This window comes from Anoplophora glabripennis, unplaced genomic scaffold, assembly GCF_000390285.2.
Source record: "Anoplophora glabripennis isolate ALB-LARVAE unplaced genomic scaffold, Agla_2.0 scaffold59, whole genome shotgun sequence".
NCBI lineage: Eukaryota > Metazoa > Arthropoda > Insecta > Coleoptera > Cerambycidae > Anoplophora > Anoplophora glabripennis.
The window spans coordinates 1,214,812-1,241,108 of record NW_019425991.1 but is presented as its reverse complement, the minus strand read 5'-3'; the positions used below and the strand labels follow the sequence as shown (position 1 = coordinate 1,241,108).

The window sequence follows — 26,297 nt, the reverse complement described above, 5'->3', positions numbered from 1 at the left end:
GAAATGCCCTTCTTTGTGTCAGGTATTGAAACAAGTAGGTAACTGTCAACGTTCTGTACGTCACTAATTTTCAAATTTGTCATTTCGAAGCATCGACAGGCACCAGAAACCCCCATTGTTAGTGCAAAATAATTCAAAGTTCACTATAGACCTAACAACATGTAAAAGGTAAAGAGATATTACCTTAATCATTAAATATTCTTTATCGGAAGCCCCAGTAAAAAATTCTTCAATATGTGCTTTCCAATACTGCAGCTTTTTTGCTTTGTATCTTCTCGATTCACTCGTCAAATAAGCAGTAAGCTTGTTATATTTTCAAATATCTATATTTTTGTAGACCTTTATAGTAAGCCACAGGAACACAATTACTTTCTTGCATTTTTACCAAATTCGGATAGAACTGTTTATTAAAAAATAACTATTATCAATTAATTGACATCGGGCTCAAAATTTTTGTTATAAAAAGTTCTTCAACTTTTGTATAAAACATTTTTTCTAAAATGTTTAGTTACTCTTTTTTATGTGAAAAAAACTGTGTTTTGCGAACTTTTAACGACATTTTGAAAATGAAGCCCTAACATTCAGCTGGGATAAAGTAGTTTACTCAATTTTACGGAGTTTTTCCTAATTTTTACCTGTCTTTGTTTACCGAACTAAATTTTGGAAAAAAAACAAGGTATTTTCGACAATTTGACTGACCTATAACGGGTGAAAATGAATAATATGAGTGAAACTGTTTCAAAGATGAAGTTCTGAACCTCAAAACTGCTACTGATGATGATTCCAATTATTGTAGTCGTAATATCTTGCAAATAATAGTATTGATTATAACGCTAAACTTTAATTATGTTTTGTGTAACACAAATTACATTTAGGTGCTCTGAAACTATTACTGAAACATTTTATTACATTTTTAAACAGAATCCGGTTCGAATTCCGTAAAAGCTGCAAATAATTGGATTAAAAGCAACGACCTTAATTACAGTTTAAAACTGTTTCATCTGTAAAAGATTTTTGACTAACCAGTCAAAAAAGTCAATTAAAATTTCATTGGTTTCAATTATACAACTCATTCAATCTTTCCTGTCTGCAGTCCGACAAGAGGCATAAAAAAATTTAATACAGGCAAACTTTCCAGGAACTTTACAGTGTCTCGTACATTTCTCGTTCCCAATTTTCGTCTTCTGTTTGTACAACGATGCCTGAATTAAATACATGCGTTGTTGATAGTAAGATAAAGACGCCCCAGCGTAGTGGGATTTCGGAGGTTTACAAGTAATACGAAGCACAATACATGGGATATATTACACGTCGTCTGAAGATAAAGGTTTTCTAAATAGCAACAGACACAGTATGGTCACAACATGCCACGTGTACCATTGTTAATGTTTAGGATTAAGAAGAGTTATTATATGCTTGAAATGTACGTTTGACAGATTGTTAGAAGCAATATACAAAGCGGTGTTAAAGACCGAACCACAAGAACGTGCGGTTTTTTTTATTGAACAGGATTTATGTTTTTCCAGGGAGCTTTACTGACGTCCCCAGAGGTATTTGCATCGAGGGGTACTTCCAGTGCGAAAATGAGACTGTGTGCGTGCCCCAGGACAGCAACTGCGACGGAAAGGTCGATTGTCAAACGGGAAGTGACGAAATGAATTGTGGTGAGTCTTATATTACACAAACTAACGTTGATATGTGAAGCGAAAGGGTTTTTTATCTGATCCCACTATAATAAATAGACTATTAATACATTGTTTTTAAGGAGGTAAGTGAATTTTACCGTAGAAGTGGAAGTTGCTATGGACAATGGACAATGGGGGTAAGTGAAGTAACTTACCTCCCTAGTAAGGGAAAATAGCGATTTCGAGTTATAAATGCATATTTTATGAACAAATAAATGGAAATATTTGATGAACATTACATTTTATGAATTATTATGAATGAGTATTTATAGAAATAGTACAGTTATTACATTTAGTAACATTTATAGAATCTGGATAATTATTCCCCTTGCGTTTACTAATTGTCACATTTTTCTCAAAATGATTTGACTGCTCCATTTCAGTCAGCGAAGGCTCAATATTTTCTGACATCTATTAAAACAGCATGATGCCACGTACCTATTTCATTTTTGTTACTTAAACTGTCAGCAACATAATTTTCTGCAATTGTGGCTGATTTCCACCCATCATGTCTCTTGATTGCTAATACATCAACTCCTGTATTAGTCAGTAACGTTGCCGATGTTCTTCGGAATGAATGACCTGTATATGTTTTAGGATGTTCTAGTTTCAAAAACTGTGCAACCTTATTAGGAATCATAGAAAGGGAATTTTTGCCGACTGGTTGGTTGTAACATCTACCTGCTTGGAGAGCGCATAAAAAGCGTGAAAATTCAGTTTTAATTTCCAATCTAATCTTGATATATTCCTTGAGAATTTCTAGGTGAGAAAAAGAGCCCAGAAGAGAAGTAATTGTAAACTTACGTGACACACCATTTTTAGAACTCTGGAATTGTAACTACAATGTCATCTAAATTTTTGAAATTGTCGTTGTCCAAAGTAAGTTTGCATAATTCATCAGAACGGCATGCTCCTGCAATGCCTAAGACCGTCACTACCTTCATTAAAAATATGTGTTATCGGGTGCCTGAACGAGAAAATCGTTGACTTGTTCCCTTGTAAAAACGTTTGACTTTTTATGTATATAGCCGTCATTCTTAGTTTCAAAAATGCTCTCAGCTTGGGATATTTTGATATATCCACGTTCTTCTCCATGAAAATAGTTGACTTAATCATTGAGTATTTACTCCACAAACTCATCGATGACTTTAAGGTCTTGATTTCTCCATGAAATATGCTCGCAGTGATACTTCAGAAACACCAGTATTTTTGTTCTGGCACCATTCTTGGAAATCTCTATATGCTCGTCTGCAGCGCACTTTCGACTTCTCGGGAAATAAAAATTCGCAGGCAGCATTTGCTGCACTTTCTGTTTGAAAATCACTCATTTAGAAATAATAATGCAAATCCAGCAAAATTGCAACTTTTATGCAGCTTTGTTTATAAACACCACAGAAAAAATAAAACCTAATATTTATTTCATGAACCACAAAGGACTGTGGGAGCAGATAAAATGTTATACACCACGCAGCAGTTAAGTATAATTTACCAGTCTCGGACTCGCTCCGCTCGGGCGCAAAATCATCCTCCACTGGTAAATAATACTTAAAAACATTTTCTTTTGATTTGATGACGAACTTCATTACAGATGACAAGCACGACGACGACTACTGGGACCACCTCTACAGGAAGAATATAGCAGCGGAGCATGACGATTTCGGAAACATATGCTGTAAGTACATCCTTACAACTTTGGCTGTGCCTTAAGTAATTTTGTTCCAGTCTTATGGTACAATGGTTCTTGTGCATGCAGAGCTAGAGACTTGCTTTGTCAGCACAAGAACTACGACGCGGCTCCTAGGGATATACCTCAAGTATACATAGATATATTGTAAGTACAGCTCATACCTACAATTTTTTTAATGCAACGCTACCATTTCCTCTGCAGGGACTTTACAGGCAACAACTTCAAGCACTTGGGACCAGAAACGGTGGAACATATCCCGGATCTAGTGGACACGCTGTGAGTATCATTTAAAAAATAAACTGATACGATTAAAAAAATTTATTAAATAAACGTTACAAACCGTTAAGACTGAGCGCGAAAAGGCATTTTCTTCTTCCTCCCCTTCAGCTCCTGTTGGATGGTTTCCAGGGTCTTACCCTTGGTTTCTGGCAGGAAAAACTTGAAGAAGAACGTGCCTATTAAAGTACAAAACGCGAATGTGTAGAAAGTCACCGCCAAACTGTAATTATCCGCAGTATACTGGTAGTACTTGATGCTGGCCATCATGGAAAAAGAGTACACTATACTGCTCAAAGACAGTGCCTTTGCCTTAATACTGGAAGAGAATATCTCCGAAACGAAGATGTTAAGACCCACCCCAAGACCCATGGTGAAGAAAGAAACGAAGAACACCATTACCAGCACCGGAAACCAGTGCATGAATGACAGGTCCAAGCCGGAGTAGGTTTTGAGGATGGAGAATGAAGCTTGGATGAACAGAACGAGGCAGCTGAGTCCTGAGGAGAGAGTAAAGAGTGGTTTCCTTCCAATCTTGTCTATGAAGAGGGAAGAAACGCATATCACCGTCAGCTGGGTGACCATGAGCAAGCACGAACCCAGTACTGGGGAGAGTTTGGTGGATCCTCCTATGAGCAGTTGACAATAGAGCCCGTAAGCCGAAGCTCCGGTAAGCTGCTGGAAAATCCTAGCTGCAGCAACTAAGAAGAACGCTTTACGATTGGAAGACACCCTGAATAGATCTAGGTACCCCCCAGATTCCGACATTTGCCTGTCGACGTCAGCTGATAAACTCTCCGCTTCTTTCCAGACACTATTCTTCCTCCTCAGGATCTTCAAGCTCTTAACGGCCTGTTCCGGTCTTCCTTTCATGAAGTAATAGTAGGGAGTCTCTGGGAAGTTTATGAAAACCACCCAGTACAGGACGGGAAAGATCATGCCGATCAACGCCGTGGTGTAGATGTCCAAGTGGGAACCAACAATGTTAACGAAGAGCACGCCAAGGACGAACACGAAGGACATGAACGTCCCGAGGAACCCACGTATTTCCGGTTCCGCCACTTCCGCCATGTAGGTGGGCAGGACGGCCAGCACGGCCCCCTCACTTATACCACCTTGAAAAACAAGTCTTACCACCGCGTTTACGGCTGGTTCTAGGGCTTACCTATTATCCTGGCGCAGTAGAGGAGGTATTTCGTGTGGTAGGAGGTGCAGATCATCATCAGGGCGGCCAGTTGGGGAAGGGATATCGAGAGCAGAGCCCACTTCCTGCCGATGGTGTCGGCTAGAGCTGACGCCGTCATGGCGCCGACGATGTGCCCTAGGCAGCTGGTGATGACTATGTAGGAGCCCTCGTCTTCGCTTATCCGGAAGGGGTATTCCGTGGAGAGGATTATTTTTAAGGATGGCGCCGGCCAGCCCACGTGGATGCCTGCGGTGAAGAGGGCGATGCAAGCTGGAACAGGATTTTAAATAAAACAGGGGATGTAACACATCGTAGGGTGAAGCGAGTCAAAAATAGTAAGCAGTGATTTATTATCGAGATGTAGTACGCGCGACGGTAAGACGCGAGTGAAATTCCATGGGCGTATCATTTTAGAGAGACCCAAAAATTGTTGAACGACAAAGAAATATGTCGCCTTGGTACATCCAACATCAAATCTTTGACTTCTATTACTGCAGGTTGAAGTTTATTTAAAAAAAATCGTGAATCTTTAACATCATTGTTAAATTAACTTTTTTTTGGCATAGGTTTCGCTCTTTTACACTTTAACCACATTTTAACGCAGATAAACATTTCTGACAGTCACTTTTGTTAATGAAATGCGTATTTTGTTTATCACACTCGATTTCGTTTTTAACACTTGTTTGAATGACTAAAATGTGGAACGCCTTTCACACTTGTACGCCTATGACACGCACTGACGAATCTCAACTGGAAACTGAGACAGGACGGGATATCAAGGAGGTAATCTATACAGTCTTCTAAAAAAACGTTACATCAAAATTTCCATGCATGGAATATACATACAAATATACAGTCTGTAAAAAAATCACATAAATTCACTCAATTTTACTCAATTATGTATCAATTTCTTTCCGGACCAGATTGAGTATTCTATTAATATGAGTCCGGTATTACTGTCAGGATCCAAAAAAATTTAATAAAATTTGGGACCCGTGGTTGTAAATGGGATGAGGATTTTTTTACTGTTAAGTTCTCTTTCTTCTAATAAACTTTTATTAGAGAAATTTTTCTGTATTATTTCCCGTTTCGTTCTAAAGAGTCTCAAAAGAAATACCACCTAAAAATCACATTAGCGATGGAAAGATCAAGTAGACGTTGGAAAATAATGGAATGTTCGTTGTTTAAAGTGCATAAATGCCACAAAATGCTTGTCATTACTCAATGCGAACGACAAACGTATAAATTTTGTGCTTACACAATGGTTTCTCATTCAGAAAAAGTTAATATTTATTTAGAGAACACTTTCCAAGAAAAAAGGATTAGGCTTCATGGACCTATTCAGTGACCCGCAAAGTCAACAGATCTAACACCCCTTGATTTTTTTTTCATGGGAGGTTTTAAAAAATAAGGTTTACAAAACACCTTCGCGAGATATTAACCATTTGAAAGAAAAAATCACAAACGCTTGTAATGAGTTAAACGGCGAAACATTTAAAATTATTTAAATAACCAGTGGCGTACCATTCTTTTTTTCAAAAAAAGGTCCCCTACTCCCCCAATAACTACGCCACTGGAGTTTGGAATAAGGTATCCATGAAAAAAAATTGTCCCTACTAAAAAAATTTCATCCCCCAAATTTTATCACTTAATCTTTTATGCCAGTGAAATTACGGGAAAAATAAAATAAACATTTGAAACTTTCAACACCCTGTAGCTCTGTAGGGAAGCGTCCTATCCAAAATTTTTATAAAGCAAAATTTGATTATATTCATCGGTAGGATACGCCATTAAAGTTCGGCAAAACTTATCATTAACACCCTGTATTTATTTGTCGACATTGATTTTGAAATTTAAAAGGGTTATAAATCAGTGACACGAATGAATTTAATTTCAAAACTTGATTGTGCCTAATAACATCGATATCAATTAAATTTAATGGAATGTCGACGGGTTTTTATTTGTTGCAGACAATTAACAGCTTGAAAAAGTTCCAAATCATCGTTTCTGCTTTACAAAACAACTCACCACTTATCCCAGCCAAATACTGATTAGCCCTGCTGCCGTCCTTCTTTTCTAGCACTGATCTAATGGGTGTCATCGCGATCTTTTCTTTTTAATTTAGCAGTTCTTCATATTACCGAATTTAAGCAATGTGCCACGGTCTATGTACAGAACCACTGCTTTACGATTGTCAGATGATACCAATTTAAAGTTTAGATATACCATAACGCCAATTTAGATTAATATATATTTAGCAGTTTGCACGCAATTAAAGATATGATGTGTGCAATTGTTTTAATGTTAACTAATAATTGTTTTCTTTTTATGGTGCTTTGACGCTCTTTTATCTCGTTAAGCCACCTAAGATACAGAGGGTATTTTGGAGCTTTGTTTGTTTAAGGAGACACAATAAAGTGGGATGTTTCGTAGAAAAAATTTACGGTGTTATTAGGTGTTAAAAACGGTGATTTATTTTTAGCTTTATTAGCCCGAATATAACAATTATTCTCCAGAGGAGACGGATTATACTTTATCTTCTGTTATTTTAATATATGTTTTTATTTAACATTTTAATAGACCTACAACAGCACCTACTTCGATAGCACCTATAGTCCAGTCACAGAAGCATTTTGGCTACCAATTTTTTCGGATGGAATGGATTGACGTGAAATTTGAACTGAAGCTAGGGAATAGCCCAGGAAACAAAAGTTATATAGTGCCGATGTGTGCTTTTACCCTAGGGGTGGATGCCACCCCTTCTGGAGGGTGGGAATTTTTTTTATTAAAAATAACCTCATGATTCGATAGAGGGACAAATTCTAAACAAAAAATGTTCTATAAGAATTTTTTGTACAGTCAATATTTTTTGAGTTATTTGCGTCTAAACATGTTCGTTTTTAGCCCAAAAAATGCATGTTTTTGAGCCATTTTTCGCAAATATCTCAAAAACTACAAGTTTAAAAAAAAATTATCATAAGCAAAAATGGAGGTAATTAAATAGCAAAGAGAGTGCGTTCTTTTTATTTTTATAGATGGTATAGAACCCGAGTTATGACTCCCAGAAGTTGAAGTCAATTTCGAAAATAGCTATAATCGAAACGTTCAGCGTCCTGTAGCGGAAAAATTAAAGGTTTTTCGAGGAAAATTTATATAACACCTATTAATGTTTTTGAAAAGACCTTTAAATTGAGCGGTGGTAGAAGTCGTTAGCATGAAAACTAATGAAGTTACAATCAAAATAAAATTATTGTCTTGATTTTTGAGAAAAAAAAATCGGTATTAAAATTAATAACTTGACGGAAAAAAAATTAAACGTATTCTTTCTGCAATTTACTTTATTTATGTATTAACAGTAGATTCTGAGAATTTGAACGATTTTAGAAGCCTAAAAAAAAAATATATTTCATTTACTTTTGAATACAATTTTTCAAGTTTTTAAAAAATCGCCGTTTTTTAAAATATTTCAAAAACTGTTATAAAAAAAATAATAAAAGAGATTGTAGTTCTTTTCTTACTGAACAATTTGCTTTTTTTAAATTTTTGTAGGACAAAATTTGACCGAGTTATGACCGTTGGAAGCTCAAAACTAAGCTCCAAGACTGCCTTTCCTGAGCCCTTTTAGCTTACAAATCTAAAAAACGAAGGGCTCAAAAAAATTGCAAATCACAGAACTTAAAGTGCTTTAAATTCCCTACAAAATAGTTTTTCGAGTAAATTTATAACTTTAAAATTACTAAAAGTAATCGCATTTTTTCGGTAAAACTTTTGGAGCGGCTAAATTCCCNAACAGTAGATTCTGGGAATTTCAACGATTTTAGAAGCCTAAATTAAAAAAAATATATTTCATTTACTTTTGAATAAAATTTTTCAAGTTTTTAAAAAATCGCCGTTTTTCAAAATATTTCAAAAACTGTTATAAAAAAAATAATAAGAGATTGTAGTTTTTTTCTTACTTTTCTTGCAACTTTGTAATGAGTCGTAAGCTTTCTAATGGATAACAAAAGAAATGCAATACATTGATACATTGTGAATGCATCAAAAGAATATGTTAAACTGTTAAAAACTTTTTCTTTCTATTTTTTTGGCCATGGAAGGGTAGTTTTAAGGATTTTTAAGGGTTGAAAAGTGATTAAATTTCATAAATTATATTAAAAAACATGAAAGGAACTTTACCCAACAAATATGAACAAGAATTGAATCTTTAAAATACGTAAATCTGCGATTTTCGCATTTTTTTCGTACAAGGGTAGTTTTCACCCCCAAATAGAAAAAAGCACACATCTAGAAAATATAACTTTTGAAATGGAGGGTCTGATGAGCTTGTATGCAAATTTTCAGGAAAATCCATGCTATCCGAAAAAATTGGGAGCTTTTACTTTACTTTCTCCTTCAGTGACTGGACTAGTACAAGAAAATTAACTTTGTTGTTATTCTATACAAGGCGTTTCCTAACTACGGTCCGTAAATTCAGGGCACAATTTCTTATGGTATTTAAAGAAAAAAAGTTCCAATAAACATGTGGCCAAGAGCGCTTAAATTCCGAAATACAGGGTGTTGAAAATTTTAGAAAATACACGGTGTTAACGAACTTATGTCAAATATCTTTGCCATATGTCCGTTATGTCAAAATTAGGTAAATACAGGGATTTGGGTTGAGTAAAATCTAATTTTAAAATCCGACTTACCTCAACTTTACAAGAAGCCACCTTTTGAGAACTGATTAGTAAGGTAAAGCAACAATATTTATAGGGGGGATAGCTAGACCTCTAAGCTTCCCATCCGTACTTTCAAAGTGGCTTAATTGCATACAGGGTGCGAGAAATTTAATGCCGAGTTTAGTTAACTTCAAACCTTCATAAGTCAGTTTTTTTAAATGGAACACCATGTATGTTTTTCTGTATTCTGATACACAATTTTATTCTCTTTCGAACGGTATCAGGGTTCCCTATACCTGTCTCTTCTAGTTTTTAAGTTATCTACTATTTTTTGTGTAATCACCTAAAATCATGTAATTTCTTGCGAGGATAGCTGTGGAATTTTTAGCAAAACTTCAAAACAAACAACTAAACTGTCAATTTGTTGTTAGTCTCTTGCAGTGACAGTTTGATTGAGTGTTTATAAGAAATGGAAAACAATACATATTCAAATGCTGATATTTTAAATTTGTTATTCATTCACGGACGTTGCAATGGGATTATAAGTACAGTTTTTAATGAGACATATCCAAATTTGCGACCAATGAGCAGAAAAAAGTTAAGAAGAATTTTAGTAAATCAACTAGAGTATGGTTGAATTTGTGCAGAAAGAATTTTACCAAAACCAATAACTTCAAATGAAGATAATACAATAAATGTGCTAGCCTATTTTAATGTTCATCCAGAATCCTCAACTCGTGCCGCAGAGTATGATTTAGGCATTTCACGAGCGTCCATTCACAGGATGCTAAGAACTAATGATATGCATCCATACAAATTTAAGCCACTTTCTGCTCTTTATCCAGGTGACGCCGTGCAACGTGTACAATTTTGTGAAACGATGTTAGTGCGATACCAAGAAGATCCACAATTTTTCCAAAATATTATATGGACAGACGAGTCAAAATTTACGAGAGAAGATATTTTTAATAGACATAATACTGATTTGTGGTCATCTGAAAATCCTCATATTATCCGGGAAAGAAACTTTCAAAATAAATTTAGCGTAAATGTTTTTTGTCTAATTAAAGACCAAATTTCTTACCATATACAGGGTGTTCCTAAATAAGTGTCGCAACGGAAAACTGTAAATTCCTCTTGCAAAAAGAAAAATTTTTTCCTCTTCCATTTTTCTTTCCGGGCTTTCGTTTTCGAGATACACGGTGTCAAAACTTTAATTTTTTTTTAGTTTTTCGCCAATATCTTAGGAATCGTTTGAACTACAGGACTGAGCTTTTGTACACACATTACCACTATTAATAGCTACTTTTTCGCACCCTTCTCGAATTCATTGGACGTGCCAGTGGTGGAGATTTTAAGGTATCGTAAGGGTTTTTCCCCCCCTAAATTTTACGCCACTGGAAAAATTGACTTTTGACAGCAAATTCTAAAGCGCCAATGAATTTTACACAATAAGAGTTCTCTTGGTTCATTGCTCTAAAGTCAACCGTTTTCAAGAAAAATGACTTTTTATGAACAAAAGCAAACATTTTTGCTAACGTTCCATGTCAATACTATCGAAAAGTTGACCGATAGAGGTGAAGCCGCAGCGGCAGAAAGAAACATGATTAGAAGATGTAATGCGTGCATTCAAGCCAACGGACGTAATTTTGAACAGTTTCTGTAAATTTTACTCGCCAAATTGATAAAAAAAAGTTAAAATCCTATCTGTTGTTAAATTTCGTTAAAATTGTTAATTATTACTACCTATTTTTTGAATTACAAAAGATTTTCGAAACGTTAGCAAAATGTTTGCTTTTGTTCATAAAAAGTCATTTTTCTTGAAAACGGTTGACTTTAGAGCAATGAACCAAGAGAACTCTTATTGTGTAAAATTCATTGGCGCTTTAGAATTTGCTGTCAAAAGTCAATTTTTCCAGTGGCGTAAAATTTGGGGGGGAAAAACCCTTACGATACCTTAAAATCTCCACCACTGGCACGTCCAATGAATTCGAGAAGGGTGCGAAAAAGTAGCTATTAATAGTGGTAATGTGTGTACAAAAGCTCAGTCCTGTAGTTCAAACGATTCCTAAGATACTGGCGAAAAACTAAAAAAAAAATAAAGTTTTGACATCGTGTATCTCGAAAACGAAAGCCCGGAGAGAAAAATGGAAGAGGAAAATAATGTTTCTTTTTTCAAGAGGAATTTACAGTTTCTGCGACACTTATTTAGGAACACCCTGTATACGAAGAAAATTTAAATGCCGCCAGATATCTCCGTATTTCGCTTACGGTTGTGACAGATTTTCTAGATGATACACCTTTAGACAAACTAAGGAAGTGTTGGTATAAATTAGAAGGGGCTCCACCTCTCTGTCACAATCAAATCGATCAACAGCCGACTGAAATGTTTGAAGATAGATGGATGAGACACCTAGGACCGTGGAATTGGCCAGTGAGGTCTTCCGACCTCACTCCATTAGATTTTTATGTTTGGGGAGTAATAAACCAAAAAGTTTATTCTATACCCGTTGCTTCAAAAGAGGAATTGATTGCTCGAATACGAAGAGCGTTCCATGAATTGCTTGCAGCTGAAATAGCAAGAGCGGTGACTGATGGTGTTATCTCTAGAATCCACAAATGCTTAGCTGTTAATAGGGGTCATATTGAAAACATGACTTTTTTTAATAATTTTTTTATCTTAGTGCATTATTATTATCAACATACATAATTAAAATTGTCTATTACTATGTATGAAGTTCATTTTTTAGAATTCTTCCTAACTTTATTCTGCTCATTAGTGGAAAATTGGGATATGTCTCATTAAAAACTGTAACTGTTCTGCTTAGAATCCCATTGCAACGTCTGTGAATAAATAATAATAAATAACTGGTGACAGTTTCGTTGTTTGTTTTGAAGTTTTGCTAAAACTTCCACAGCTATCTTCGCAAAAAAATACATGATTTTGGGTGATTACACAAAAAATAGTGGATAACTTAAAAACTAGAAGAGATAGGTATAGGGAACCTGATACCGTTTGAAAGAGAATAAAATTGTGTATCAGAATAGAGAAAAACATACAGAGTGTTCCATTTAAAAAAAACTGACTTATGAAGGTTTGAAGTTAACTAAACTCGGCATTAAATATCTAGCACCTGTAGGCAATTAAGCCACTTTGAAAGTCTATATGGGAAGCTTAGGGATCTAGCTATCCCCCCTATAAATATTGTTCCTTTGTCTTTGTTACTATAAAATACACAGGGTTTGAAGCCAGTCACTATTGCTCTCCATTTTTTTGAAAAAAATTAAATATCTCGAAAACGGTTAATTTTAGGAATAGGGAAACTTCATAAAAGTCCACCTAAATAACACGTAGAATACAAAATTGCAATAATATATAGGGTGTTCCATTTAAAGTAACCAAGTTGATGGCAACTTCCGGTATAACCGGAAGTGGTACGAGGACGCCATTATTTTAGTTGAGAAGGCATGCCCGAAAACCCGGTATCCCAAATTTTTAAAATTCAATTCGCAGTAGTCTGAAATAATTCTAATGGGCCGTCAGCGTAACTCACTCTATATTTCAGCAGTTCCAAAACAGTTTTAAATACATTTTTAATTAGCTCTTTTCTCTATGACCTTAAACTTCCGATACAAGTTTGTGACATCAATTTAAATATTTGACATGAGTTCATTAACACTCTGTATATTAAGAAAAACCATGAGAACAACACTTACACATACAAAAACAGAAAGAAAGAGGTTATAAATTAGTTTTATTGATTACAACAAGAAGAACATCATGTCATAGATTGACGGTTCTTTCCGACGTTGCCCTTCAGTTCTTGCTGGATGGCTTCCAGCGTCTTCCCCTTAGTTTCCGGCACTTTAAAGTGGAAGAACAACGTCCCAAAGAACGTGGAAGCAGCGAAAGTGTAGAAGGGCACCGCCAATCCAAAATTATCTCCTGCGTACTGGTAGAATTTAGTACTAGCCGTCATGGAGGAAGCAAAAACTATGCCACCAAGGGAAATAGCCCTAGCCTTGATACTCGTGGAGTAGACTTCCGATACCAGTATCGGCATAATCACCCCCATACCCAGGAAGAAAGTTATGATGAACAGCACCATCATAGGCAGTGGGAACCAGTGGATTACGGACAGGTCTAGGGAGGTATAGTCCTTCAAGGTGAAATATATGCCTAGAATTAGAAGAACTGAGAAAGTTAGACCTGCGGACGCAGTTAAAAGTGGTTTCCTGCCAAATCTATCCACGAACTTGGACGCTAGAGCACTCATGATTATCTGGGTGAGAATTATTAATGAAGAACCCATAACCGGTGACAGATCCGTGTTTTGCTCGATCAATATTTGGTAGTAGTTGATGAAAGCTGAGGTTCCCGTGAACTGTTGGAAGATTCTGGCGGCGGTAATCAAGAAAAAAGCCTTGCGATTGGAATCTATGGTAAACAAGTCCTTGTACGTTCCAGACTCAGACATTTGCCTTGCTACGTCGGCTGTGAGTCGTAGTACCTCTTTTTCCACGTCTTGGGAGCCTCTTAGGGCCTTCAAGCTCTGTCTAGCCCTTTCAGTTTTTCCCTTCATCAGCAAATAATAGGGGGTTTCTGGGAAATTAACAAAAAGAACCCAGTGCAGTACTGGGAACGCTAGACATACTAGAGCAGCAGTATGGATGTCCGTATAAGAACCCAACAGGTTGATGAAAAGACAACCAGATCTAGCGAATAGCGTCGAAAGCGTCCCTATGGCTCCTCTGATGTTCGGAGATGACACCTCAGCCAAGTAGGTCGGTAGCACTGCCACAACGACACCTTCCCCGATACCACCTACAAGAAAATTATTATTGAGTAGAAATAAACAAACAGCACATACCTATGACCCTGGCGCAGTACAAAAGGTACGTTCCGTAGTAAGAAAAGTAGATCATAATGAAGGACGACACTTGCGGCACTGCCGCAGCCAGCAAAGTATACTTTCTGCCCATCGTGTCCGAAAGGGTACTTCCAGAAAACCCCCCGATGACGTGCCCCACGCAGCTGACGATTGCTATGTAGGAGGCCTCATCCGGGGTTACGTCATGGGGGTATTCCGGGGAGAGGATCTTCCTCAACGAAGGCCCTGTCCATGCCAGGTGGATGCCCACAGTGAAAACTACCACACAAGCTAGAAAAAGCTTGCTTTAGCCACCTGACCCTCCAGATTTGGTTAAATTAGAGTAAAATATTCTTACCGCTTGTGCACGCTAGGTATTGCAACAGTTTGGCACTGCCTTGTCCCTCTAGTATGGTTTTTATCACGGGTAGAGTCATTCTTGTGGTACCAGGGAAAGTTTCAGTTTACCTGAAATCGTGGTCCTGTTGAACATCGTTTAATTAAACTAAATTAGACGCATTTCTTTTCTTACGTAAACCCTATTGTGAATGCGATATCTACATTTTTTTTTTGTATTCAGATGTTTATTGAGGATTTAGATACCTTTACACGAGTAATATTGTACAGGGTGTCGTGGTGAACGTAGTGAGGTTTCAAATTTCGAAAAAAATCAATATCTCAGTTATACTTGAACTTAGAGAAACCAAATTTGGTAGACGGTGTGCGTGTACCAAGAACATTAATCGATAGTGAATAGAGTTCACTTAAAGCATTTTATACGATTGATAAGGGATGATGCACCATTAAAATATGACAGAATATTTTATTCCGTTGGCGGAGTAAAAAAAATATTACTTTATTTTTTGGGATATTTAATTCTAAAACTTTTCTTACTCTTGTTAGTTTTCAAAAAACTTTGTCGGTTTCAACAAAAACAGGAATAACTAATAATAGTCCATACGGTATCTGTTTCAAATAGTCCATATTTGTGTGAATCGTATATCTACGGAGATTTTTGGCTTTTTGGCTTTCAAATATCACTAGAAACGAAAAGTTTTCTATGCGCATAAAAAAAACGTGGGCTTAACTTTTGGCGACACGATATGTTAAAAAAATCGAAAAACTGTCATATAAAAAATGGAAGAAGTTTGTAATTAAATTTTTTACAAAATATGACTGGTTACAAATCGAATGAATCATGATTATTATTATGAAAATCGAAACAATCGCCAAAAATGGGGTTAAAAAACATTACTTTTTAGGGATTTTTTTTGGTGTTTTTAAATTGGGTATAGGACCTTCATACTTGGCTCAAGAAAACTTCATGTTATGTAGAATCATCACACCAAATTTCATCAAAATCGGTTCGATAGATTTTGCATAATAATTCTGCAATCCAAATTTTGAAAAAAAATTGTAAATTTTCAAAATTTTGCACAACAAAAACCAAGGCCCTTAGGTACTTGAAAATTTAGTCATATATAGAAGGTCTCTCAAGCTTTCAAACGCTTTTTGAAAAATTCGAATTCGTCAATTAGGAGAGCTTTGGTGCTTGTTTAAACATTGGTCGAATTTTTATACTTTAGAATAACTTTGTGAATATTCAAACAAATCAAATTTTTCAAAATAGGTTATAAAATTTCTTGGAAAGACGCTTCTTAAAAAAAAAACAGATCGATTGGTCAATTAATTACGTAGTTATAGCCGATCAAAGTTAACCGTCATTTACACTAAATGTACTGGAACATCGATGTCTTGCGATTAAAAAAAAAACAATTAGCGTATTTTCAAATGTCTATCGTTAATAATTATTAGTCTTTCAACAGTCCGATAATTAGTTATCTTTAAACTTCCTTTAATTATCAATTTTATTTTTTTATTGTATCAAAGGTAAGTGCATAAACTTGTATACTGTTTATCAAAGATCAAAAACAAATTTATTTTAATATTCTAAAATTGTTTAGACAACTATTATTTTCAAAATATGTCGAAAGTTAGTAATATAATGAGTTAATTTCTCATTTGCTTATATTTTAAACAATAAATAATATTTGAATTATACTTTAATCACAAAAGAAATTATTAAATTAATAAATTAATTATAAAAAATCAATAACTTTTAAAACCTGCTATAAGTACAAAAATTCGACCAATGTTTAAGCAAGCGCCAGAGCTCTCCTAATTGACGGATTCGAATTTAAAAAAAAGCGTTTGAAAGCTTGACAGCCCTTCTATATGTAATTAAGTTTTCAATTATCTAAGGGCCTTGGTTTTTGCTGTGCAAAATTTTAAATATTTGCAATTTTTTTCTCAAAATCTCGATTGCAAAATTATTATGCAAAATCTATCAAACCGATTTTGATGAAATTTGGTGTGATGATTCTACATAACATGAAGTTTTCTTGAGCCAAGTATGAAAGTCTTATACCCAATTTAAAGACCCCCAAATAAATTAAACTATTTTCTAAAACTAAACTATTTAAAAATGATAATTATTTTTCCTGATTGTCAAGTTTGACGTTTAAATTCATAGCCAACTTTTGAATTTTCGATGATTTTAAATAACAGCTACAATACGCATTATTAGTTATTCCTGTGTTTGTTGAAAACGGCAAAATTTTTTGAAAACTAACAGGAGTAAGAAAAGCTTTAGAATTAAATTCCCCATAAAATAAAGTAACAATTTTTTAAGTCTGCCAAATGGTTAAAAACTTCCGTCACATTTTAATGGTGCATAAACCCTTATCAACCCTTTAAAATGCTTCAAGTGAACTATACTCTTGGTAGACGCATACCGTATAAAAAATAAGGTTTTTCCAAGTTCAAGTATAACTGAGATATACTTTTTTCGAAATTTAAAACCCCATTTCTAAGGGCTATAATAGGCGAGCGGTTCACCCCTAAAAAGATTCTTCTTCTTCTAAATGAAGGTAACCGACTAAATTTTTAAAACAAAAACCTACAGCATGAAACTTTTTTTATTTTATAAAGTGTATTTTTCTGATGATCTACATATATTTTTTCTTATATTTTTCCGCGAGGTCAGTCAATTGTTATAAACAAAAAAGTTGTAAAAAAAATTACTCGCCGATTGGCTTTGAAAACTTTTGATTATAAAATGGACCAAAATAAACACTTTTTGTTCTTTGACAAAAATTCGAAAAATACTTCGTTTCCCAGATATTTATAATTTAATGTGAAAAAAGTGACGAAATCGACAAATTTTCGGAATTTTTTTCTCAAAAACTACTGAACAGATTTTAATTCTAAAAGAAGCATAATAATCGGCAGATCTTCTTTAAGATATATATTTTTGGTATAGGTCAATTATTTTATTGAAGGTCTAAAGCGAGTAAAAAGCACAGTTTACAAATAGTGAAATTGTAACTTTAGATCCATTGACACATGGATGGAAAATGGAAAATGGTTGTTTGGATTTTAATTACTTCGAAGGAGAAACTGCGTTAGATATGCTTCAAAAATATTTTTGTTCATGTAGTGGAAAATGTTCTACGAAAATTGTAACTGTCATCGAACGTGGAATGCTGTGCAATTTGTGCGTGCTCAGATGAATGACAGAATGACAGAATGTTCTATCCGAAATTGATGATGAAACGCTTATATCAATTCAAGAATTTGTCGAAAATAACAAAAAACTTATTTAAAAATTAAATAAAAAAGAAATTAATATACTTTGCTCTTAATATTTTTGTAAAATAAAAATAAAATAATTATCGAGACCGCTAGGTCAATTNGTTGAAAACGACAAAATTTTTTGACAACTAACTGGAGTAAGAAAAGTTTTAGAATTAAATTCCCTATAAAATAAAGTAACAATTTTTTAAGTCTGCCAAATGGTTAAAAACTTCCGTCACATTTTAATGGTGCATAAACCCTTATCAACCCTTTAAAATGCTTCAAGTGAACTATACTCTTGGTAGACGCATACCGTATAAAAAATTAGGTTTTTCCAAGTTCAAGTATAACTGAGATATACTTTTTTCGAAATTTAAAACCCCATTTCTAAGGGCTATAATAGGCGAGCGGTTCACCCCTAAAAAGATTCTTCTTCTTCTAAATGAAGGTAACCGACTAAATTTTTAAAACAAAAACTTACAGCATGAAACTTTTTTTATTTTATAAAGCATATTTTTCTGATGATCTACATATATTTTTTCTTATATTTTTCCGCGAGGTCAGTCAATTGTTATAAACAAAAAAGTTGTAAAAAAAATTACTCGCCGATTGGCTTTGAAAACTTTTGATTATAAAATGGACCAAAATAAACACTTTTTGTTCTTTGACAAAAATTCGAAAAATACTTCGTTTCCGAGATATTTATAATTTAATGTGAAAAAAGTGATGAAAACGACAAATTTTCGGAATTTTTTTCTCAAAAACTACAGAACAGATTTTAATTCTAAAAGAAGCATAATAATCGGCAGATCTTCTTTAAGATATATATTTTTGGTATAGGTCAATTATTTTATTGAAAGTCTAAAGCGAGTAAAAAGCACAGTTTACAAATAGTGAAATTGTAACTCAAGATCCATTGACACATGGATGGAAAATGGTTGTTTGGATTTTAATTATTTCGAAGGAGAAACTGCGTTAGATATGTTTCAAAAATATTTTTGTTCATGTAGTGGAAAATGTTCTACGAAAATTGTAACTGTCAAACAAAGCATTTTTCGAATTTTTGTCAAAGAATAAAAAGTTTTTATTTTGGCCCATTGTACAATAAACAAAGCCATTCGGCGAGTATTTTTTTTTTACAACTTTGTTTTTAACAATTGCCTGACCACGCCGAAAAATATAAAAAAATATATGTAAATTATCAGAAAAATACACTATAAAATAAAAAAAGTTTCATGCTGTAGGTTTATGTTTTAAAAATTTTGTCCGTTCATGCCTTTTTTTTAGGGGTGAACCGCTCGCCTAGCTTATTATAAAGGTAAGTTTCCCCTACATGCCCTTGTCGGTTCATATGCGAAACGCCCTGTATTTAATTAAATGAGACGATTTTAAGTGACCTATCATCGTAGCTACCCTGTACATGAAATATTTAAGAAAGATAGCGACTTAAACCTTAAATTAATATTTTATTAGTCTTAGTACTTGCTACTACATTGCATAATATTAATAGTTTATTTATAACCGAACCAGCTTTAAATAAACATGTATGTAATTACGTATTTGATATAAAGCTTACTAACTTGAAATTAAATTTTTATATTTATAGAATTAAAATATAGATTTCATACAAATTTTAATTAAAAATATCTTAGCTTTACAAGAATTCCAAGGAGAAAGCTAATTCTTTATACGATTTCCTTTCAACTCCTGTTGTATAGCCTCCAACGTCTTCCCCTTAGTCTCTGGCAGTCCAAAGCGGTAGAACAGCATCCCAAAGAAAGTGCAAGCACCGAAGCTGTAGAAAGGCACCGCCAAACCAAAGTTATCAGCAGAATACTGGTAGAACTTGGTACTGGCCATCATGGAGGAAGCGAAAACGATGCTACCAAGCGAAACTGCTTTAGATTTGATACTCGTCGAGTAAATCTCCGACACGACAATCGGTATAATAACGCCTATTCCCAGGAAAGAAGATATGATGAAGAGCACCATGACGGGGAGTGGAAACCAAAGAACGCCAGACAGATCTAGCGAGGTATAGTCCTTTAAAGTGAAGTACACTCCTAGCACCAGCAAAACAAAGCATGTAAGACCTGCAGACAACGTCAACAACGGTTTCCTACCGAACCTGTCCACAAACGATGACGTTAGATGGTTCATAGCGATCTGAGTGAGGAGGATCAACGATGAACCCAGAACTGGCGACAAATTCGTGCTTTGCTCGATCAAGATTTGGTAGTAGCTGACGAAGGCGGAGATGCCCGTGAACTGTTGGAAGATTCTGGCCGCGGTTACCAAAAGGAACGCTTTACGGTTGGAGTCTATAGTAAACAAGTCCAGATAGGTACCAGACTCAGACATTTGTCTTGCTACATCACCAGTGAGTCCAAGCAACTCTTTTTCTATGTCTTGCGACCCTCGTAGGACCTTGAGACTCTCTCTAGTTCGTTCAACCTTCCCTTTCATCAGCAAAAAGTAAGGGCTCTCCGGGAAATTTACGAAACAGATCCAGTGTAGTACCGGGAAAGCAAGGCATATGAGAGCAGTGGTGTGGATGTTTGTATACGAGCCCAGCAGGTTGATGAAGAGACAACCGTACATGCTAGCCAACGTGGACAATGTCCCAATGGCTCCTCTGATGTCTGGGGATGACACTTCAGCTATGTAGATCGGCAGCACTGCTACTATACCTCCTTCAGCAACACCCCCTGCATGAAACATTGAACAAATAACAAGAAAATGTATGTTTTCATCACGTACCTACGACTCTGGCCGCATACAAGAAGTACTTCTCAACGTAAGAAAAGTATATCAAAAGCAATGACGATACTTGTGGTACTGCAATAGCCAGCAAGGTGTATTTCCTGCCGATGGTATCTGACAGAGCACTTCCAGAAAACCCTCCGATAACGTGCCCCGCGCAGCTAACGATTGCTATGTAGGAAGCTTCATCGGGGGTTACTTCATGGGGGTATTCTGGGGTGAGTATTTTCCTCAATGACGGCCCTGTCCAGCCATAGTGGATGCCAGAGGTGAAAGCTACAATACAGGCTGAAACAGGGTTTAAATCAGGACGTTTTGGTGGCGGGTGTTGACAGAAAGCATTCATACATGTAAATAATTCTTACCACTTATGCAGGCTAGGTATTGAGATAACTTGCCGTTGCCATGACGTTTTAAGATGGCTGCTATCATTGCTAACACAACTTCTGCTTTCCAAGCGTTGAATTCGTGTATTCAATTTAAGTTTATATCTTTGTGAACTACTTTTTTTTCGTGCATTGTCTAGATTGGTACAAGTTAAGCTGTCACTATTATTTTTGGTAAAACCTACGGTAAATATAACGCTCAGGGAATTCTTTATCTTTTCTACGCATATTTTAAATGTTTATTGAAGATTTAGTATGTAAAAGGTACCTTTCTTCAAAAACACATGTATCAGTACATGGTGTCTCAAACTCGATAGTATGTGCCTACTGTAAGGATACAAAAAATTTAAATAAAATTTGGGGCACTTATCTGGATTTTGTTTTTGTATTGTACTGTTAAAAATGGGCCATAGAGAACATCGGCGTAATTAAAAATAGACAAGATCAATGTTTCACATAGTGTAGACTTTACTTGTAATGGCAAGAAGTGTCTACTTCCATATAGTACTTTTAATGTACAGTATGATCGTTTTAACAAATGATTTATATGTTTTTCAAATTTTAAATCGGAATTAAAAATGACACCCAAACTTTTAGCCTCACGTACAATTTGAATACGTTCGGCCTAAACAGATATATTTATGCTATCACGTATTTCATCCATCTTTATTTTATTACCAAATAAAACATTAGATTTATCACAATTAATATTTAAACAGTGATTGGATGCCGCTTTAATAAAATTATTTAGATCCCTATTTATAACAGTACATGCATTTACCACTTCCTTTGGGTCAAAACTGTAATAGAGCTGGGCGCCATCGGCATAAAGATGGATTTACAGATTTGAAGAGTTTTAATGAGACTAGACCTATAAACAGCAACAAGCAAAGAAGAAGTGGATCTTATTTGTGGAAGGGCGAAACGGACGGTGTCTATGAGACGCCTTCATTATAGCCATCCCTCTCTATCGCATGGATTTCTATGGCTTACTTTATCGCTCTCACGTAACTTCAGATAAACCATCGGTACTTTCCTACCCTGTAGTATCGCTGTCGTTGTGAGCGCATCTGTTTCTATGCTTATATAGTGGTAGGAGTGGGGTAGCGCGCTCCTAGTTCTGTGGAGTGGGGTAGAGGGCGTGTCCTGAGGTAGTCCTCGGCACCACTGCGCGCGTCTCCACGTCTGCGTAGGAGGACGGTGGGTGTGGTCTCACGTTTGTTTGCGTATATGGTATCGCTAGTGCTGTTGCGTATGCTTTTAGGCATGCGCAATGATGTTTCACGTTTTCTCCTATAGAGTTTTGAGAGATAAGTTGCTACATTACATTTACTGCGGCTTCTATTCATTTCGATTTGAACACTATAGCAGGTATGACAAATATGACCATCGGAACTAAATGACTTAACACGTTAACTGGCTTCTATGACTAAATGTCAAAGACAATATTTCGAAGGAGTTTTCGAACAAATATTGTTTGTTAGGTAGTTACAAAGTCACTTTTGCATTCTCCAATATTTTTTACACATCAGTCAACTCAAAAAACTTCCTCATGAAAACAAAAGATATGCTTGGCAGCCAAGAATAAAAAAAACAACAATAAAAGTGCGATTGGTATTTTTATTTATTTGTAACATGAACCTAACATTTAGATCAAAGTTATACATGAAAGGATGTTGTTTCAGGACGATGGTGCATTGCAATGTTACTGAAGTGGCGCCAAAGACTTTTTACAAGCTGAAAAATGTAAAAAATTTGTAAGTACCCACCATGTTTGAATTTTTGGAGTCTAAAGCGTAGCAACTTATTTTTTTAAACAAACATACAGTTTCTCATAAGATTTTTTAAAGTGAAATTATTTTTTCAGGCACCTGGACAACAACCACCTGAAACTAATCCCCCCGGATGTTTTTCCAGAAGATAACAGACTTCAAACGCTGTAAGTATTTTCTGTATACCTACACCTTCCTCTTTTATTAATAGCTTCGTCGAAATTTTTGTGTTCGATATATTTTCACCGCCTAAGAAATAGTTTATTTTATTAATAAACGACTATAAACTTACCTACCTGAAATTATTTAGGAGCGAAACCGACAAAATTGTTTATTTGCACTTGACTGAATTTATTATTTTTTAATTTAGCACTCAACGTAATTTACTGGTTTGATTTATAGCTCTTGTGAATTTATATTTATATAGGGCGATTCGTTAGAGTGTAGTAATATTCTAAAAGCACGTTAGTTTACCACGTAAAGTACATTCATGGATTTAAAGAATGATGCAGATGTAACTACCAATGCGGTCTTTCAAACATTTTTGTCAGGCGTTTCTGTTTTGTTCTCCTATTTTTTCGTAAATGTAATAGTTTTTGAACAAAAAATAATTTACTTTACATTTTGATCTAAATTAAAGTTTTGTAGTATTCGAAAATAAATTATATTAGAAATATACACAGTTTACTACAATTTGTGTCACATATTAATTAATTTCTCATTGGCTTATATTTTAAACAATAAATAATATTTGAATTATACTTTGATCGGCTATAACCACGTAATTAATTGACCAATCGACCTGTTTTTTTTTAAGGAGCATCTTTCAAATAACTTTTAAAACTTGCTTTAAAAAATTTAATTTGATTGAATATTCACAAAGTTATTCTAATTGTTTAGTACAAAAATTCGACCAATGTTTAAACAAGCGCCAGAGCTCTCCCAATTGACGGATTCGAATATTTCAAAAAGCGTTTGAAAGCTTGAGACCTCTTCTATATGTGATTAAATTTTCAAGTATCTAAGGGCCTTGGTTTTTACCGTGCAAAATTTTGAAGATTTACAATTTTTTTTCAAAATTTGGATTGCAAAATTATTATGCAAAATCCATCAAACCGATTTTGATGAAATTTGGTGTAAAGATTCTACACAACATGAAGTTTTCTTGAGCCAAGTATGAAGGTCCTATACCCAACTTAAAGACCCCAAAAAAATTCCCTAAAAAGTATTGTTTTTTAGCCCCATTTTGGCGATTTTTTCGATTTTTACAATAATAATCATGATTCATTCGATTTTTAACTAGTCGTATTTTGTAAAAAAATTAATTACACGCATTTTTTTCCTCTTCCATTTTCGCCTAAAATCAACTCTTGAAAAGATACATAATTAAATAGGAAGAAAAATGTGACATTTTTCGAATTTTTTTAACATATTGTGCCGCCAAAAGTTAAGCTCACTTTTTTTTTATACGCATAGAAAAATTTTAATTTCTAGTGATATTTGAAAGCCAAAAAGCCAAAAATCTCCGTGGATATACGATTCACCCAAACCAGAACAGGTACCGCCTAGTCTATAACAATAAATTTATGTAACAGTTTGCATATGATGCAAAAAGATGAAATAATTCGAAACTTACTACTAGTACTGGTCAGGATCCGACACTGGTTATTGAACTGTATGGTACCTGAGCTGACGTTCGATCACCATCGATGTTGGATCCGCAGGCGGTTCTATAATAATGTCCGCGGCAGATTTGCGTTAAGTTCGAGATTCAAATATTTGGGGCTTAGTAACTGTTGTCAAAGATTTTCGCGCTTTCATGCGCTGTCGACGGCTTGTGGGAGATGAAGGGTATGCCTGATCATAGTCGTCTTAAGCGGCTGATGACTTTTGGCGGCAATGAGGGCTTTGAGGCGGGAGCTTTTTGAATGACTACCGAATTCTTTTCAAAACATGGGTGAATTTCGAACGCCAGTCCCACACAGATTCTATAATTTGAAAAAACAGTCTAAATAACATTCACGACTTCGGCAAAGCACTAGTTATACCGCGGACATTTTGAGTTTTTATCACCCGAGCATCTCCCTGCTCTTCAAAGGGTCGAAACGCCCAAATGAAAGTTAAACATCACCCTCAAGTAACGCTTTAATGGTCCTCAGTAGTCAAACATGATTTCATTCTCAATTAGTTGGCGGTTCAGGGATGGATAACTGCTTTAACGTTGAATATTTCATTATCAACGCGCGCTCTGTTTGGCGACGGCGACGGAAATGTAAAAACAAACAAGGCGTCCTCCTCGCATGTTTCTTCGCAGCCTACTGCGTTTGCCACCGTTATTTCACGGTTGACGGGAGCCCGAGCTTCTCTCGACGGCGTAATATTTCGTATAATGGAGAATGAAAAAATGTATAGGTAAATATTTACATGTTGAAACTTGTTTGTTTCTTCCAGGACCCTCATGTACAACGACATCTCTAAGGTGCACCATAGGGCGTTCGAGAATCTCCAGCAGCTCGTCGAACTGTAAGTGGCATATTTATTCGTATACGGGGTGTAGTTGTAAGTGGGGGAAATACTTGTTTTTTAAGAGCAACTGTTAGAGAGAGACAAGAAAGAGAGAGAGTACAGAAACTTTACTTTTTTGTTACGTTTTATATATTTTCTAATAATGTTGGAAGAAATACACTACTGAAAAAAATTAAAGGAACAAACAATTTTCATTAATTCTTTAGTAACATTAGTCCAGGTGATATCTGTTTCCGGTCCGGACCACTATTCGTTTTTCAACATTTTATTTTATTAGGAATAAACCGACAAAGGAAGCTTTTAACAAACAAAAAACAAAGTTATAGAAGATGTTCAAAGTGCCCTCCGTCCATTTTCAAGCAGGCACGACATCTTCGCCTCAACGATATTCGAACTCTTTCGAAAACACCCTCCTTGGTTTGGATTTCTTAACACTTTTGATTAATCCGTAGCTGCAGCTCTTCCAGGCTATTTACAGGAGTACCATACACTAATGTTTTCAAATATCCCCAAACAAAGAAATCTAGAGGGTTCAGATCAGGCGATCTTGGAGGCCATAAAACAGGTCCGGCCCTTCCTACCCATCTATGTGGAAAAGTTTGGTGTAAATGCTCTCTAACGGCCATGGAAAAATGAGCTGGAGCACCATCATGCTGGAACCACATTTGTTGCCTCTGATTCAAAGGAATGTCTTCCAAAAACTCATACAGTGTGTTCTGCAGAAAGTTGAGGTAAGCAGCGCCTGTTAATCGGTTTGGTAAAACAACAGGACCTAGAAACCTGTCACCTACAATACCCATCCAAATGTTTAATGAAAAACGTGCCTGATGTCCAGATTCTATTAGAGCATG

At 35.3% G+C, this 26,297-nt stretch overlaps 4 protein-coding genes across 4 annotated transcripts in view; 1 reads left to right on the top strand and 3 right to left on the bottom strand.

The window, feature by feature from the left end:
* The first annotated feature begins 1,198 nt into the window (after positions 1-1,198).
* Positions 1,199-26,297, top strand: part of LOC108906367 (relaxin receptor 2) — a 145,348-nt gene continuing 120,249 nt past the window's right edge. The window contains exons 1-8 of the mRNA XM_018709603.1: positions 1,199-1,229; positions 1,527-1,664; positions 3,274-3,357; positions 3,408-3,516; positions 3,574-3,648; positions 22,834-22,905; positions 23,016-23,087; positions 25,372-25,443. Coding sequence (XP_018565119.1) covers positions 1,199-1,229; positions 1,527-1,664; positions 3,274-3,357; positions 3,408-3,516; positions 3,574-3,648; positions 22,834-22,905; positions 23,016-23,087; positions 25,372-25,443 — 653 coding nt within the window. The remainder of the gene's footprint in view (positions 1,230-1,526; positions 1,665-3,273; positions 3,358-3,407; positions 3,517-3,573; positions 3,649-22,833; positions 22,906-23,015; positions 23,088-25,371; positions 25,444-26,297) is intronic.
* LOC108906865 (facilitated trehalose transporter Tret1-2 homolog) lies at positions 3,676-7,103 on the bottom strand. The gene is made up of 3 exons (XM_018710299.1): positions 6,863-7,103; positions 4,814-5,104; positions 3,676-4,763 (listed from the first exon to the last, which is right to left on the bottom strand). The coding sequence occupies exons 1-3, from the start codon at positions 6,933-6,935 to the stop codon at positions 3,715-3,717; spliced, it is 1,413 nt and encodes a 470-aa protein (XP_018565815.1). The 5' UTR covers positions 6,936-7,103; the 3' UTR covers positions 3,676-3,714.
* Positions 13,231-14,885, bottom strand: LOC108906857 (facilitated trehalose transporter Tret1-like). The gene is made up of 3 exons (XM_018710291.1): positions 14,722-14,885; positions 14,364-14,654; positions 13,231-14,317 (listed from the first exon to the last, which is right to left on the bottom strand). Exons 1-3 carry the CDS (start codon positions 14,798-14,800, stop codon positions 13,272-13,274), a joined length of 1,416 nt encoding a protein of 471 aa, XP_018565807.1. The 5' UTR covers positions 14,801-14,885; the 3' UTR covers positions 13,231-13,271.
* On the bottom strand, positions 19,480-21,240 carry LOC108906874 (facilitated trehalose transporter Tret1-like). The gene is made up of 3 exons (XM_018710308.1): positions 21,128-21,240; positions 20,760-21,050; positions 19,480-20,707 (listed from the first exon to the last, which is right to left on the bottom strand). The coding sequence occupies exons 1-3, from the start codon at positions 21,192-21,194 to the stop codon at positions 19,677-19,679; spliced, it is 1,389 nt and encodes a 462-aa protein (XP_018565824.1). The 5' UTR covers positions 21,195-21,240; the 3' UTR covers positions 19,480-19,676.

What these genes read in the sequence shown, in the direction of transcription:
- LOC108906865 (XM_018710299.1), bottom strand. Translation starts at nt 6,935, where the DNA reads ATGACACCCATTAGATCAGTGCTAGAAAAGAAGGACGGCAGCAGGGCT. An exon ending in GTATTTGGCTGGGATAAGTG is followed by an intron (nt 5,105 to 6,862) that starts GTGAGTTGTTTT and finishes ATCCTGTTCCAG; the next exon opens with CTTGCATCGCCCTCTTCACC. An exon ending in CTACTGCGCCAGGATAATAG is followed by an intron (nt 4,764 to 4,813) that starts GTAAGCCCTAGA and finishes TTGTTTTTCAAG; the next exon opens with GTGGTATAAGTGAGGGGGCC.
- LOC108906857 (XM_018710291.1), bottom strand. Translation starts at nt 14,800, where the DNA reads ATGACTCTACCCGTGATAAAAACCATACTAGAGGGACAAGGCAGTGCC. An exon ending in ATACCTAGCGTGCACAAGCG is followed by an intron (nt 14,655 to 14,721) that starts GTAAGAATATTT and finishes AGCTTTTTCTAG; the next exon opens with CTTGTGTGGTAGTTTTCACT. An exon ending in GTACTGCGCCAGGGTCATAG is followed by an intron (nt 14,318 to 14,363) that starts GTATGTGCTGTT and finishes ATTTTCTTGTAG; the next exon opens with GTGGTATCGGGGAAGGTGTC.
- LOC108906874 (XM_018710308.1), bottom strand. Translation starts at nt 21,194, where the DNA reads ATGATAGCAGCCATCTTAAAACGTCATGGCAACGGCAAGTTATCTCAA. An exon ending in ATACCTAGCCTGCATAAGTG is followed by an intron (nt 21,051 to 21,127) that starts GTAAGAATTATT and finishes ACCCTGTTTCAG; the next exon opens with CCTGTATTGTAGCTTTCACC. An exon ending in GTATGCGGCCAGAGTCGTAG is followed by an intron (nt 20,708 to 20,759) that starts GTACGTGATGAA and finishes TGTTTCATGCAG; the next exon opens with GGGGTGTTGCTGAAGGAGGT.